This window comes from Gymnoscopelus braueri (assembly GCF_963280865.1).
Source record: "Gymnoscopelus braueri genome assembly, chromosome: 12".
Taxonomy (NCBI): Eukaryota; Metazoa; Chordata; class Actinopteri; order Myctophiformes; family Myctophidae; genus Gymnoscopelus; species Gymnoscopelus braueri.
The window spans coordinates 45988105-46005549 of NC_137614.1; the positions used below are offsets into that span (position 1 = coordinate 45988105).

The 17445-nt window shown below is 41.2% G+C and overlaps 1 protein-coding gene across 1 annotated transcript in view; it reads left to right on the forward strand.

Moving 5' to 3' along the window:
• Window positions 1–17445, forward strand: part of LOC308096611 (cyclin-dependent kinase 17-like) — a gene marked incomplete at its 3' end in the record, with an annotated part of 40012 nt that overhangs the window by 11696 nt on the left and 10871 nt on the right. The window contains exon 2 of the mRNA XM_080444026.1: window positions 13871–14035. Coding sequence (XP_080300152.1) covers window positions 13906–14035 — 130 coding nt within the window. The 5' untranslated portion in view covers window positions 13871–13905. The remainder of the gene's footprint in view (window positions 1–13870; window positions 14036–17445) is intronic.

The window sequence follows — 17445 nt, forward strand, 5'->3', positions numbered from 1 at the left end:
CAATAATAATCTGCACATTAAAACTATAGGCTAGCAGGTAAACAATGAACCTAGCGTCTGTTAGTAGGGGGTACTAAGCACAAAAAATGGCCAAATCGTTACGCGGCGGATAAAAGCATGAAATTTGATACAGATGTCCCTTGGGTCATCCTAAAACATCCTAGAAGGGGTGCCCAAAAAAATCTTAAACAGGAAGTGACTTATGGACAAAATTCAAAATGGCCACCTAAACTGTTGACCGTTGACTCAAAAGACACCAAAAGAATCTCCAAAAAGCATAAAATTTGGCACATATGTCCCTTGGGTCATCCTAAGACATCCTAGAAGGGGTGCCCAAAGGAATCTGAAACAGGAAGTGAGTTATTGACTAAATTGAAAATGGCCGCCTAGTGTTGTCGATTGACTCAAAAGACAACTAAAGAATCTCATAAAAGCATACAATTTGGCACACATGTCTTTTTGGTCATCCTAAGACATCCTAGAAGGGGTGCCCAAAGAAATCTTAAGCAGGAACTGAGTTATTGACAAAATTGAAAATGGCCGCCTACAGTGTTATCTATTGACTCAAAAGACAACTAAAAAATCTCATAGAAGCATACAATTTGGCATACATGTCCCTTGGGTCATCCCAAGACATCCCAGAAGGGGTGCCCAAAAAAATCTTAAACAGGAAGTGAGTCATTGACAAAATTGAAAATGACCGCCTACAGTGTTGTCGATTGACTCAAAAGACAACTAAAGAATCTCATAATGGCATACATGTCCCTTGGGTCATCCTAAGACATCCTAGAAGGGGTGCCTGAAATTATCTGAAAGAGGAAGTGAGTTATTGACTAAATTGAAAATGGCTGTGTACAGTCTTGACAGATGATGCAAAAGACACTCATAAAAAATAATCTCATAAAAGCATGAAATTTGGTACAAATGTCCCTTGGGTGATCTGAATGCATCCTAAGGGGTGCCAAAAAAAGTTTGAATAGTCTCTCAATGGAAAACACTCCTCCCACACGGGCTGCACTGCTACAATATTCAAATCGAGCAGCCAATCTAGCATTTGGTCCAGAAGCCTGAAAGCTATGCAATCTCTACCATCTCCTGACAAATAAATTAAAGTCGCTGATTCGTGGACACCTTTATGGACACTCTTGACAGAGGCTGCTTAAGTTTGTAGAGAACTCAAGTGTGGCTGCAAAGCTGAGCCCTTCTGTTCGAGAAAGTGTAGATGCCGGGATGCTGGGTTACCTTGCAGAGCATTATGCCAATGTGCTGGTAATTGCGAAATGGCACACATGAATACATGTAGTTACTAAACACTAATCACAAAAAAACAGTAATGATCAAGAAGAAAATACATGAGAAGATAGAGTGTAAAACAAGCAAGAAGATGTAGAGTGCAAAATAAATAAGATGCAGAGAGTAAAATAAGAATATGCAGAGTAAGATAAGATGCAGAGTAAAATAAATGAGAATATGCAGAGAGTTAGATAAATAAAGAAGATTCAAAGAGTACAATAAAAAAATTATGCAGAAAGTAAAATAAATAAGTGATGTAGAAATAAACAGAAGGTAGACTACAAAATACGACAAGTTATGCACTGCATAACCTGTCGTATTGAGTCTGCATAATATGCAGACTGCCATGGTCAACTGTTTAAACAGCCATTTAGAATTTCTTCAACATGGTCCCTTCCTAAAAAGTTTAATAAACAAGCAAACAAATAAATAACCCCTTCTAGGATATATTAAGAAGCACTCAATGTACGTACCAAATTATACACTTTTATGACGTCCCCTTATGTTTTCTTTTGTGTCAACTGCTTTTAGGCGGTCACTTCCTGTTTAAAACCTTTTTGGGCACCCCTTGTAGGATGCGTTCAGATCACCCAAGGGACATTTGTACCACATTTCATGCTTTTATGAGATTCTGTAGGTATCTTGCATCATCTTTCAACACTGTAGGCGGCCATTTTCAATTTAGTCAATAACTCACTTCCTGTTTCAGATTATTTTTGGCACCCCTTCTAGGATGTGTTAGGATGACCCAAGGGACATATGTGCCAAATTGTATACTTTTTGGAGATTCTATAGGCTTTTTGAGTCAATCGCCAACACTGTAGGCGGCCATTTTCAATTTAGTCAATAACTCACTTCCTGTTGAAGACTTTTTTGGGCACCCCTTCTAGGATGTCTTAGGATGACCCAAGGGACATGTGTGACACATTTTATACTTTTTGGAGATTCTTTAGTTGTCTTTTGAGTCAATCGACAACACTAGGCGGCCATTTTCAATTTGGTCAATAACTCACTTCCTGTTTCAGATTTTTTTGGGCTCCCCTTCTAGGATGTCTTAGGATGACCCAAAGGACATGTGTGCCACATTTTATGGTTTTTGGAGATTATTTTGGTGTCTTTTGAGTCAACGGTCAACAGTTTAGGTGGCCATTTTGGATTTTGTCCATAACTCACTTCCTGTTTAAGATTTTTTTGGGCACCCCTTCTAGGATGTTTTAGGATGACCCAAGGGACATCTGTATCAAATTTCATGCTTTTATCCGCCGCGTAACGATTTTTCACTTAGTACCCCCTACTATGTTTGTATAACATGCTATCTATCTAAATAAAAGGAAAAAAAGCCTACGTAACAAAAACATGAGAAAGAATGACCGAGGTATGTCTACAACTCTACATGGTATCCATTATATTTTGGTCAGTCGCTAGCATCAATTGGCGCAGAAGGTGGCAAGAAGTGGTACAGGCAGAGTGAAGTGCTAGGGGGGGGTGAGGTGGAGTCTGGAGAGGCAAGTCTTCAGACTACACGGCGGAAAATTGGGAGTGAGTCTGCAGTTGTGACTGCAATGGGGGAGTTTGTTCCACAGTTTGGGAGCCAGGAGGGAGAAGAGTCTGGGACGCGTGGAGTGCTGTCCCGGGTGTTTTAGTGAAGGTTCGGACAGCTTTCCTGTGTTAGCTGATATGAGTGAGTCAGAGGGGTTGTAGGGTTGGTTCATGCCTTGAAGGTATGGCAGTGCCATGCCTTTTGGTTGCCTTGTGGGTCAGTGTTTTGTACTCGGTGCAGGCAGAAATGCAGGGAGTGGAAAAGGGGAGGAGATGTGAACATTTTGGCTGGTTGGATACCATGGCGTGCTGCGGCATTCTGGATGGTGCTGGTTTGTGTGCTGCTGTCTCTCCATCGCATTGGGAGGAAAATCTTTTTTCTAGGTTATTTTTATTGCTGTGTATTGAGCTTGTAGATCTGCTATTTTTGAAAAATCATGAACATTTGTGCGAATCTTTGAATATATACATATTTTTTAAAGCGATTTTTTTTACTAAAATCTTTGCTGCTTGGGGTCCCTGGAACTAAATATTTTGAGATGGGGGTCCGCGGCCAAATATATATTATTTTGGGGGTCCTTGACATGAAAAAGGTTGAGCTCCACTGATATAGCAACATTTTTTAACAAAACTGTTAGGATTTAAGACATTTTTAGAATCAGCCTCAGGTCTGAATGGGCGTTAACAGTGTATTAAAAATAATAATATGCAATTTGAGATGATACTCTGATGTGTGGCGAGAATCACGTTGCATCGCTTCTCATGGTAATTCAACAGAGATAAGACGCAGAGTGTGAAATTAGACAATATTGTGTGTGTGTGTGTTTGTGCGTGTGCGTGTGCGTGTGTTTGCAATGTCTATAGAGGCTATTGGCTATGGGTGTGAGTGAGTACGTATGTGTTGATGGCCATTTTAGCTGGTGTTTATCTGGTTAATCACTTAAATCCCTGTTTCCCAAACAGTGGGTCAGGAGTCAGGACCCATCTTTGGGTCGCGGACACATTTTTATGGGTCGCAAGTAAATATGCCCCTGTTTCGTTTCCTATGTAAAAATTAATAAATATACATATTTAAAAAGTTTAAACAAAAAAAATCACAACTTTTCATCAATTAGAAACGATTTCAACATTTTTCAAAAGTGTTTAATAAATAAAATCCAAAAAGGGAAAAAAGCATGAATAAATGTAAAACAACGTTTGTTTTTACAATGTAGATTTGCTATTTTCACTAGTTTTGGTCCCGGACCAACGTCTAATTTCTCTTTTGGGTGTTGAGCTAAAACGTTGGGGAACCACCTTCTATTCTTAGTAAAACAGACCCGAGTTACAACTACAACTTTGGACTGATTTTCCCCCCATCTACACCAAATCTCTTCTCCAAAAACAGCAGACCTACAAGCTCACACAACGCATTGTGTTGCAAGTGCAACGAGTTGTGAGCTTGTTAATCTGCTATTTCTGGCCTGGCGAGTCTCCCCCGCCACCCCCCCCTCCCCCAGAATAGGCATGCTGGGGTTCAAGTGGTAATTAATAACTTGCACACATTTCTGCACAAATTCCTGAGTGACTCCTCCTGCCTCGGGCTGTCTGTCTGTTCACGACATTGAAATGTCACTTGACGATTAATTGCCTCACAAATGGTTGCGATTAACAATTTAATTGTGTTTTTCCATTGAACCTTGGAACAAACACGTAAATGAAAATTACATTTATGTTTGACTTCTAGGCTTTGTAAACAAAACATTCACATGGCAAGAAGAAACGAGTTGACATTTAATAACTTTATACTTTGCCCCCAAACAATTGTAATAGCGTAAATAGCCGATCTAAAAGCTTACAGCGCGCCACGGCACGTTGTGTAAGCTTGTAGATCGGATATTTTCCCGCTATTTTCTTTTTAGATATTTGAAAATATATGGACATTTTTCAACATGGAGACTATTATGATTTGAATAATTGCGATTTGGCAATTATGTCATAATTGTGACAGCAGGGCCTACTCCCTCCCGCCAGGTCACACAACAACAAACGGAATGCAATTTCCATGTTTGAGAAGGCTCCTTTAGCCCTGACAAGTCTGGGAAAACATGCAAATGAGGGGGGGAGGGAGATTCGTTCCCCCGCTGATTTGATCCATGGCCTGAAATGAAAGAGAGATGATACCCGCCTCGATCTGCTTCTCTCCTCCGGGGCTGAGATGTCCCGCTTCACGCACGCACGCGCGCACGCACACAGCTGGAGGAGTCGAGCTGTCCCGTTCGTTCTTTTTCTGATGCCGCTTGCAGAAGAAAATGAATGACAGATAAAGCAATCTTGAATCTATGGAATGAAGTGTAAATCGGGCCTAAGGTGCAAAACCTGCTTCAAATTATAAGCTAAGCAAATGGCAGTTGATATATGGCGTCACAATCATTTTAACCACTTTAGCGTATTTCATACTTTGGCTATTCAAAAATAGCAGAAGTTTTCCATTTGAAAAATCATGAAAATGTGTGCACATCTTAATATATTAATATTTGCTTCCGGAGGCTATATCAGAGGTGATATTTACTATGAATACTTTGCGTCCGTGAAAATAGCTCCATATGCTTGCTGTCCACCACATATTATGCAGATGATGATGGCTATGAATTCCTTCAGATGGGCATTCGTTCCTCCGACCAGGAACTGAACGACGGACACAGAGAGAGTGAAAGGATGAATGAGGATGAATGGCTTTTGTTGTTGAAGCCTGCAAGGTTGGAACACACAAAGAGAAGGGCAGCGGGCACTGTGTGTGTGTGTGTGCGTGCGCATTACTATGCTTGTGAGGACCAAATGTCCCCACAATTATAGTAGAATTTGAGAAGTAGACGTTGTGAGGACCATTGTCCTGGTCCTCACAAGAAAAAAAGGTTCTTTTATGGTTGAAAATAGATTTTTAGAGATACTTTTACAATTAGAAAAAGATTCAGTTTGGTTTTCAGGATTAGACATTTAGAGCTCAGGTTTAGGTGTAGAGTTGGAGTTTTCCCTATGTTATTCTTAGTTGTGCGGCGATGTCACACACCGGAAAATAAGCCGATCTACAAGCTTGTAGATCTGCCATTTTTCGGCTTTAGGCTTACGGTTAAAAGTGGCATTCATAAAGTGTGGCATTCGTAAAATCCTCACAAGTATGGTAATACAAACCTGTGTGTGTGTGTGTGTGTGTATTGTTTGGGTCACTCAGCTCTGCTGGCCTAGAGGTACAGAAGTGACTCTATACGGCAGAGTATTTCTGTCCTCGTTCCATTTCCTTCCTGCTCCTTCTATCAAAGCCTTTAGGGCTCAGGAGATCACACACACACACACACACGCACACACACACACACACACACACACACACACACACACACTGTTGTCGTGCACCGGAAATAGCAGATCTACAAGCTCACAACGCGTCACGGTGTGACGCGTTGTGAGCTTGTAGATCGGCTTTTTCCAGTGTACGACACCACTGGTGCGCGACAAAAAAATCCAACCTTATCCCCTAAACCTAATAACTTCTAAATGCCTAAAGTCTAGTCGCTCACGTGGCACTGAGTGGTTAAAGCGCCTGCCCGAGCACCACCGCGGAGGTCGTGGGTTCGAATCCACCACGGTGCATCCGCCTTTTGACAAGCATCTACACCAACACAATTGGAGGAGTGGGACGAAGGCTCTATCTATGTCCTCCTGGTGGGGGCTCCTCACTGGGTAGGTGAGTCAGTAGGAGACGACAGCAGTGACAACACACAGCAATGTGTGTGGGTAGGAATCAATTGGTAAAAAGGGGTAAAAAGACTAAAATAAATGCCTAACTCCAACCTGAGGGGACATTTGGCCCTCATAATTACAGAAAACAGTCAAAAACACTCGGGATGGGTATTGGCAAGAATCTCACGATATGATACGTATCACGATACTTGGGTCACGAATCACCATACGATATATTGCGATACGATACATATTGCCATATATTACGATATTATAGCGATATATTGCGATATCAAGATATATTGCGATACGATACATATTGCAATATATTGCGATACGATACATATTGCCATATATACATATATCACAACTACATATTGTATATATATACACTACATATTGAGTAGCTGCAGATCAGTGACAGGTTTTTTGATGTTTTTATCATAAAGCCTGTATCTGCAAAAGCAAAAAAAATCGCGATATGACGGCCTGGAGTATCGATACAGTATCGCGAAATAAAATATCGCGATATATCGCAAAATCGATAATATTGCCCATCCCTAAAAAACACACACACTCGCACGCACGCACACACACACGCACGCACGCACGCACACACAGGAGTTTTGAGTTTGTCTTTTATAAATATCCTTGGAGGTTGGGCTAATGTGTAAATCCCTTAGCTGACATTGTTGCTCACACTGCAAATGCACCGGGTCAGTGGAAATCGATAGATTTAGGAGGAGCAAATACTCCCTGACTGTGCTTCCCCCCCCCCCAGCTTTGTAGTAAAGCACTGCATGCTTGTCCCTCAAGGAAACGGTCATGTATAGAAACCTGCATTCCCCTTAAGGCAGCTACACACACTGTACGACTTTTAAAGTGGCCTGGGGGTCATCAGATCGTTAAGTATTTCACATTAAGCTGTGTTCACACTGGCAGCCCCCAAGAAATGAGATTTATGGCCCGTTGGCCAGATTGGAATCAGACTTGTTTCAGCAGCGAAAACAAAACAAAAAACACCTGGAAACTTGATTTTTGCTAAACGGATATAGTTGTTTAAATGATAATCACATCGTATCTGTGACAGCTAAATGAAATCTGTGTGGAGTATTGCAACATCAGCCTTTCTCCATGTTTTTGTTCTCTCTCTCTCTCTCTCTCTCGTTCTCTCTCTCTCTCTCGCTCTCTCTCTCTCTCTCTCTCTCACTCTGTAGTGACCTCTTGTCCTTGTGGTGGTTGATTGAGAGTAACCCTTGTACACTGACTGGCTTTGAGCAGCAAAACAAAAAAAAAATCAATTCAATTTGATTAAAGTGTCAAATCATAACAAGTTGTCTCAAGACACTTTACATGTACAGCAGAGAGCCGACATTGTCCCACCCTGAGCAAGCAATTTTTGCGACGTAAAACTCCCCCTGGAAGAAACGTCAGGCAGACACAGGCTCTAGGGTGGGAGGCCATTTGCCTCGACCGTATCGGGGGGGGGGGAAAGAGAAGAGAGAGGGAGAGACAGACAGACAGAGGAGAGACAGAGAGGGAGATACAAGTAGTAGCACTAGCAATAATAATAATGATAGTAAATATCAGTGCTGTAAAGTAACTAAGTATATTTACTCAAGTACTGTACTTCAGTACAATTTTGAGTTACTTTTACTTTACTGGACAGGAGTTACTTTACTGGACAGGAGTATTTCCAATTGTCTATACTTTCACTTCTACTCCACTACATCTCAGAGGCAAATATTGTACTTTTACTCCACTACAATTATTTGAAAAGTTACTAGTTACTTTGCAGATACAAATTATTACATTATAAAACATACATTAAACACTTTATCCCTATTTTATACCTAGGCTATTTGAAAATAGCTGATCTACAAGCTCACAACGCGTCGCATCACGACACATTGTGAGTTTGTAGATCTGCTATTTTCAGACATTTTGGTACTTTTACCTTTGGTACTTTAAGTACATTTTGATACCAATATAATATAATATAATAGTGTAAGTGTAAAATGATAAAAAGGAAATGAAGAATTTCCAAAAGTTAAAGTTGAAAAAAAAAAGAGGTTTATTCCATATCCATTAGTTCCAGGCTTGAAAACATAATATAAGCAGACTTTATTATAACTCAGACTGGAAGGCAGCAACAACAACAAACATACGTCAAAAGCTGTGAGCCTCCAATCAACTACACCTGGCCCTCCCTTAGCCAGGTTCTTATGCTCTCCTCTCCTCTCCTCCATGTCTGTAGAGGGTGACAAAGCACCCTGACAAGGACATTAGACACGGCACGTACATGTAATAATAATAATGAATTGCATTTTTTATAGCGCTTTTCTAAGTACTCGCTTACTCAAAGCGCTTTACAATGGTTCATTCATTCATACATCATTCACACACACACACACACACACACACACACACACACACACACACACACACACACACACATTCACACACCGATGGCGGAGGAAACCGTGAAGGCACCAACCTGCTCATCGGGAGCAATTAGGGGTTCAGTGTCTTGCTCAAGGACACTTCGACACTAACTGGTGGAAGAAGTACTCACATTTAGTACTTAAGTAAAAGTACCAATACCACAATGTAGAAATACTCTGTTACAAATAAAAGTCCGGTATTCAAAATGTACTTGAGTAAAAGTACAAAAGTATTCGCATTAAAATATACTTAAGCACTGAAAGTAAAAGTACTCATTTTACAGAATGTCCCATTTCACAAGTTTCCAAATGTATAAAAATGCTTTGAAAATAGCTACAAGCTCACAACACGTCGCAAAGCGACGCGCTGTGAGTAGATTGGCTATTTTCAAATAGCCTACACGCATAGGGCTGATTAATGCATGTTTTGTAACAATAATCAAAATCTACAAAGTAATCAGTAACTAGAGTTTTCAAATAATTGTAGTGGAGTAAAACTAAAAAGTACAATATTTGCCTCTAAGATGTAGTGGAGTAGAGGTAAAAGTATTGAAAATTGGAAACACTTCATAAAGTAAACATTCCTCAGTACAGTACTTGAGTAAATGTCCCTCTCTCTCTATTCAGTTCAATTCAAATATGCTTTATTTGGTATGGCAAGCATCCTCATACTGCCAAAGCATTAGTAACATAATGATACAAAGATAACGCGTGTCATAACAAACAACAAAATAAAACAAACAGACATTATGTTAATGAACCGTGTGTAGATAGATACCCTTTGTCCGTCATTGTTTTTGGCAGGCTGCTACATATTTCGCTGCCAACCTTATTGGAACATTGTGGGCTTTCTAAGCTAATAAGTAGAGGATTGCCTGTGGGCAGTCAAAATATGTATCTGTATTTTTGTGAATTTAGGGTGGCATACTTTCTTATGTCCTTGTATTTGTCACATGAACTGGAACTCGCTACCCCCGACGATAAAGAGCATCAGCAGTCATCTCCTTTTTTTTTAAAGAAAAAGTTTAAAGTATGGCTTTTAGAAAATGTGGCAGAATAGGATGGTCACTTATATTTATCATGGACTCCCTTTTCATTCATGCCGTTAATTAGTAAAGTTCTAGAGTGCTTTATTTATTGTTGTGCTGCCTGTCATTTGTTTGTAATGTATTGTTTGTCACCACAATGGAAATAAGTCTCACGACTTTGTTGTGTCTATAAATCCTTGACGTGTCTCTGATAAACATGTAGCACGTGCTTTTCTTTTATGATGTCTAATAAATCAAATCAAATCAAACATGGGGTCAAGAAGTGGAGCTCTGTCTCCTCTCTCTCTCTCTCTCTCTCTCTCTCTCTCTCTCTCTCTGTTTGTTTGCATTTGGGGAGCCACATGCTACGTGAGCAAACAACTGTCAAGAGTATAGGCATGTAATGATTCACTCAACTCACGATACGATTCGAATCACGATACTAGGTTCACGATACGATTTTGTCACATTTTTTTTAACACAAATTTATTTTATATCTCTTACTCAAATCCAGTAATTTCTTCTCTTTTATTATTTTTTTTTACAATACTGTGTTTTCTCTTATCCTCTTTTCAGTACAGTAGCAAATGACTGAAAACTTTTTTTTAAATCAATTCTCTTAGAAAAATCCTGTATTTTCTTCTTTTTTTTCTCTGCTGTTTGCATCACAATATTGTTATTTATTTAATCGATTTAAATTATCACCAGTTTGAATCGATTTGAATCGATTTACGATAAAGTTACATGCCTAGTCAAGAGACCCCCCAAAAAAAACGGTAGTAAAATAAAGCGGCTGCACTGCAGTGGTTTCCAAAGCACTGTGTGAAGACAGATGATGCGTATTGGACATCAATGGTGGAACAAGGCTGATTATGGCTGAGAATGAGGAGGAAGAAGGCGTTTACGCTGCATTGGTCTCTATAATGATGAGGACGGTGGTTGGAGCCCTCGACCGAGCCTTCACTTCCATCCAGCCCTTTTTAGTCATAGTCATAATCAATGAGCTAAAACGTGGCAGAGCAACCAGTATGGTTGTCTAACCACTTGAACCCCAGCCAGCATCCGTCCGTCCATATCCTGTGGGGAACATTAGCCAAAAATAGCCGATCCGCATGCTCACAATGCGTGCATGCATTCGAGCATGTAAATCAGCAATTTTTGGCAAAGAGATTTGGTATAGACCAGTGGTTCTCAACCAGTGGTCCGGGGACCACCAGTGGTCCTTGAGGAGGTTCCAGGTGGTCCCCAGCTAAATGATGGAGAGTTGGTAACCAAATGGACCCTTATTAGATCTTTGACTCTTGAGAGTGTAAAATGTTACGCTCTGAAGAGTTAAATTATTGTTAAACATCTGCATTACTTAATTAAAGAATTGTGATTTTGATCAACGTTTGCCTGTTATCTCTCCATATGGTACCAACATCAATACAGAATGGAATTGTGGACAAAATCTTATCCAACGACAACTAAATATTCTACGTTTTGGGTCTGAGAGTCTAAAGGTCATCAAATGGTGGTTCCGTAATATTTTGATGGGGGTCCGCGGCCAAATACATATCATTTTGGGGGTCCTGGACATGAAAAAGATTAAGCACCACTGATATAGAAACATACGTTTTTCAGAAAACTGTTGAGATTTAGGAGACATGTAGAATCGGCTTCAGGTCTCATGGCCAAATAAATCTTAAAATGACTGAGTTGCGTTCCCGGTCTTAATAGATTGAGTGGTTAAGTGCAGAACGTTATCTGTTGTCTAATGGATACTCCATAGTAGTGAGTCCAGTATGTACTGTATGTCTACAACTCCAGTATGTACCTTGTCCTCGTTTCTTTAGATAATTTTTATTGACTTTCTTCAGATAGGACAATGGATGGAGATGGAGAACAAAGCTAAAGGGGGCAAAGGGTAAAAGCGGAGCGGTTCATGACTGACATGCATGCAAACGCCCATCAGCGCCTGGGAATCCAACCATGGGTTGTCGCTCTCGCTATACTCCCTTGCCCTACTTGATCATACTGCAGTGTCACACAAAAAAGTAGGATATCCGCAAGCTCAAAACGTGTTGCGAAGTGACTTATTTTGAGCTTGTAGTACTTTTGCTGTTTTTTTATTTGAATCCTGAAAATTAACAGTTTTTTGGACATGAAGTTTCAGAAGTTTTAGATAAATAGATAAATAAACAAACACATACATTAAAAAAATTATTATTTTATCAAAATCGATTAAAAAGGTATATATATATAATCGATTAGTTTGATTAGCTGTTGCAACCCTACACTAGCCCAGCGCAGCGTTGCCATGTTTGCTTAGTATAAGCGACTTTGGTCTTGTTTTACTGTAAAGTCGCTTGTAAATATTGGTAGTTGTGGGTTGCTTATTTGGTCGTTCTCAAACACGTTCATGTCAAGGACCCCCACAAATGTATATGTACCGGTATTTGGCTGCGTACCGCCCATCTGAAAATATTTTGTGCCAGAGAACCTCATACAAGATTTGTGTATTTAAAATGTTTCAAAAAATATTCCAAATGTTTTATATTGCTTTCAAGATTTCTTTGAAAGTAGCTATGTGTCTGTGTGTGCTCATGTGACCTAGCCGCTTCTTTTGGCTGCTTGTTTCTCTTGCAAAATCTGGCAACACCAATATGGGAACCCATTCGGTAAAAAGGACTTTTTTTTTGTTTGTATTAAGAACTAGCTAGGTAAAAAACTGTTAAAACGACAGACGCGCCGTTTGAAGCGGACATGAGCCACGAGAGGCACCACCTAGCGAGCGGTCAGGCGAGCGAGTCGCCGCGACCCGTGAGGGGTCCCTGGACCACACTTTGAGACCCACTGGTGTCGCAGAGTGCTTCCAGTGAGCCAACATGCACAATATCACTGCAACCTGACTCTGTTTGACCAGAATGGAACAGAGATTACTCAGCCCATGGAGACTTGAATTCATGGTTCGGTTTTGTCGCATTCATAAGCCAATAATTTGATGACCGGCAGCGGTTCCGGTAGGAGACACAAAGAGTCTCCTTTGTGTCTCCTATTAGAACCACTGCCTACCGGTCCGCTGGATTATGGAGATGGGAGGTTTCTGCTAGCCTGGTAAACCCTCCCTCCGGAAATCTCATTTCCATTTGATTTCAGGAGTGAGTCTGGCCTGATCGCCCATTCTGCAATATTGGCTGTGTACACCAAATGGACGAGCCTATCAGCGTCGTCGCACATCGTTCTGTGATTGACAGCGACAGTTGGCCAATCAGGTGGCGAGTTCGAGTGAGCCCGAATGGCACCGAGTGCAGCCTGAATGCAGCCGACAAAACACGAACGGCAGCCATCTTTTCTGTCCGCTATTTTCTCCGCTGTTTTTTTACTTCAAAAAGCTCTCAAACTTCTATTTTGAGGCACGGAATTTACTTATAAGATATCGTTTGGATAGAATTTAGTTGTTTAACTTCATATATGTGGTCAATTAATCATGACAGAGCCTATTTAAAAATAAAAATTCCGAGAACCGGCAGGGGCGGGCAGTGACACGCATGTATCCGAATAAGGCAACCTATTTTGGGCATGGCCGTCTCAAAAGTCCTGTTGCGTCACATTAGTCTGGTGAACTGCTGATTGGCTGAAGGGGAAAAACGATCATTGGCTGAAGGGGTTGTCAGTCAACGGTATTACTCCCGCCCAACTCCAGCCCACAGCCAATATTGCAGAATGGGCGATCAGGCCAGACTCACTCCTGAAATCAAATGGAAATGAGATTTCCGGAGGGAGGGTTTACCAGGCTAGGTTTCTGCCCAACTACGACAAAATATGCTTTGAAATAATAATAATGATGACATTGGTTGCCCCCCACAGGCCCGTGGGCCCCTGGTGGTCCCGGTGAGAAGAAGATGGACAGGATGAAGCTGATCAAGAGGAGACTATCCATGTCTCTACGCAGCGCTCGGCCCGTCGACGACTCCCTGTCCGAACTGGCCGAACAGATGACCCTGGACGAGCCGGCTGCCGCCAGGGACAACGGTGAGACACACGCACACGCTCACACACACACACACACACACACACACACACACACACACACACACACACGCACACACAATTTAGGCATTTAACAGATGCTCTTAATCTAGAGCGATTTACAGTAAGCAAGGTAAACACGAGGTAATACATGAAATGCATAGAAATAGCCATCTAGGATCATAGGTAACACACACACACACACACACACACACACACACACACACACACACTAGAGAGCTTGACAATACACAATGCACAAGCCATCCTAACCCTCATCATAGCTATCTCATCATCATCATCATCTTCATCATCATCACCCTCCTCATTTCACTTTGCATGGGACTGATGATGACGCGTTTGTAATTGTTGCTGTCAGGCAGAAACCCCATGTGTTTATATTTCAATTAATGCCTTATATGTACTTCATACAAGAGTGTTGATCTACAAGCTCATTGTGAGCTTGTAGGTCGGCTATTTTCACCATATTTAACAAAGGAAAGGATTTTGGACATACAAGGTTTCCACCTAACGGCAACAATATTAGAATGGGCTGGGAAGAACATGACAGGAGCAATGTGCTGTTTCCTATAGCACAGATATTCACATGGTGGTTAGAGAGCCCCCCCCCCAAAACAAAAAAGTTATTGTTATATGATTATTCACAAGAGACATTTTAAGGACTTTTATGTGCCACCTGCTGGTCGTCTTGAAGTATTGCAGCTCTGCTTGTGGAGAATGTAGAGGGCTCACCTGAGAGAAGGTGTGTGTGTGTGTGTGTGTGTGTGTGTGTGTGTGTGTGTGTGTGTGTGTGTGTGTGTGTGTGTGTGTGTGTGTGTGTGTGTGTGTGTGTGTGTGTGTGTGTGTGTGTGTGTGTGTGTGTGTGTGTGTGTGTGTGTGTGTGTGTGTGTGTGTGTGTGTGTGTGTGTGTGCGTGCGCGCGCGTGTGCAGTGGTGGACAAAGTACTTAACCCCAGTACTTGAGTCAAAGTGTAGATACTCCTGGTCAAATATTACTCAACTGCAAGTGAAAGTTGCTCTTTCAAATTTGAACTTGAGTTAACCCATTGAGACCTGAGGCCAATTCTAAAAACGTCTTCTAAAATGCTGACTTAAGTTTTCTGAAAAACTTCAAATATTTATTCAAAAATTACCAAAAATGTATGTTGCTATATACTGGACATAGCAACAGGAACCTTCAAAAGGGATTCCCGTCCTGAAAGGTATAGTTACAAAAAGGGGTTCCCGCCCAAAATGGGTTAAAGTGCTGGAGTACTTGTTTTTTTATTTTATAGTATTCACAAGTTCATGCTTTTAAAAAATACTTGTGAGTTGTGAGCTTGTAGATATGCTATTTTCACTATATTTCAAATAGGTGTTTAACCCATTAAGACCTGGAACTGTGTCATTTTTTGATTTGAGCTAAAAAGCATTATTTTACACTTTGGGCTATTCAAAAATAGCAGATATACAAGCTCATAGGACGAGCTTGTAGATCTGCTATTTTTGAAAAATCTTGAAAATGTGTCCAAATCTTTGAATATATATATTTTTAAAGCGAACATTTTTAACTCAAATCTTTGCTTCTGGGGGTCCCTGGAACAAAATATTTTGATCGGGGTCGGCGGCCAAATACATATAATTTTGAGGGTCCTTGACATGAAAAAGATTGAGCACCACTGATATAGAAACATACGTTTTTCAGAAAACTGTTGAGATTTAGGAGACATGTAGAATCGGCTTCAGGTCTCAATGGGTTAATTCATAATACTTTTTTACCCTTCCTAGAGATGTAGTGGAGTCAAAAGTACAAGCCCTATCGCCCCGTACCTGGGGGGCGATAGGGCTTTTACTTTTGCTGCCCCCAACTCTGTGGAATGCATGCACCCCCCAATACTATCAGAGAAGCCCCCCCACCCTCCAAACCTTCAAAACAACTCTTAAAACCCACCTCTTCAACATGGCTTTCCCCTAGCCTGTCATGGCCAGACTATGCCTCTGGTGATAAACCAACCCCGCCCCGTATTTGCATACTGGGCCCTGATTGGTCCCTCACAACTGAGCGGTGCCAGACCAAATCCGCCAAGGCTAGGGTTAGCTCCAGGCTAGCTTTCGCCAGCTAACTGCACCCTCCCCTGTTTTACCCAAGCCCCCAGAGTTGCTGAGAAACATTGAAGCTGCCACCCCAGTGGCTAAAGCTGGAACTGCAGGCGGGGAGAAATACATGCACGCGCAAAACATACTGAGAGATATTTATATTTATACATATAAATATGTAAACATATTATACATACATACATATGCATTTACATATAAATATGCATCTCGAGTGTATTTAATGAATATCTCGCGTTCAATCCTTGACACACAGGCTGCCGTAGAACGCAAAAAGGACACTAGTGCGCATGCTCATAACTCTATGGGGGGTCAAAATCGAACCAATAATTCTACTTCCGGCAGGTTTCCGGGTGCTTCAAAACGCCACTGAGCACATTCATTGAAATGATAGCTGGGGGCGGGGCAATCCGCCCTCTAGTTATATTATACCTCTATGGTTTTACCGCTCCACTGTTTGTTTTTATTGGTTTTACTGCATAGTCTAAAGGTCCTTACACACCGGGGCGAATTCTTCATACGAATAAATACGTTTTTTTTAAAAAACCTTATAAAGTCAATGCAAGCGTCCACATCAGTTTCGCGAAGCGAAAAAGCGTCTTTTAATTATTCGGAACGAGTCCGAATTTTGCGTATATTCGCATATTCGCCGGTGTGTAAGGACCTTTAGCCTTTTTTGGTGTCAATACTTTTGTACTTTTATTTAAGTAACCGTTTGAACACAGGCCTTTTACTTCTAACAGAGTATTTTAATATTGTGATATTGGTACTTTTATTTAAGTAAAACATGTGAGTACTTTTTCCACCACTGCTGTCCACCACTGTGTGTGTGCGTGCGTGCGCGCAGTATGATCTGTATGAGTGCGTGCGTGCGTGCGTGTGTCCTATCCCGGCACCAGCCAAAAAGGAGGTCAGATCACAGAGTGATGGGAGTTACCTCTCCCCCATCAGCTGCCTCAGAAAGAAAGAAAGAAAAACGGAGAGAGAAAAGTCCTTGTGTTCAAATATAGCTGTGCTTCCGTTTGTATGTGTGTGTGTGTGTGTATTTCTCAAGCTGCAGCAGGCCGGCAGCCAGGCCGCGTTGCAGTTTGGGTGCAGAGAGCGTTCTAAGTGCTCGCTCCCTGACTCCACACTGTATTATATCGTTGTTATCGGGGCAGAAAACCTCTTATCTCCATATTCTAACTATTTGTGTACTTCTTGATCATACTACAGCGTCACACAAAATGTATCAAAAGTAGCAGATCCACAAGCGACACGTTTTTTCGAGCTTGTAGATCTGCTACTTTTGAATTTGAA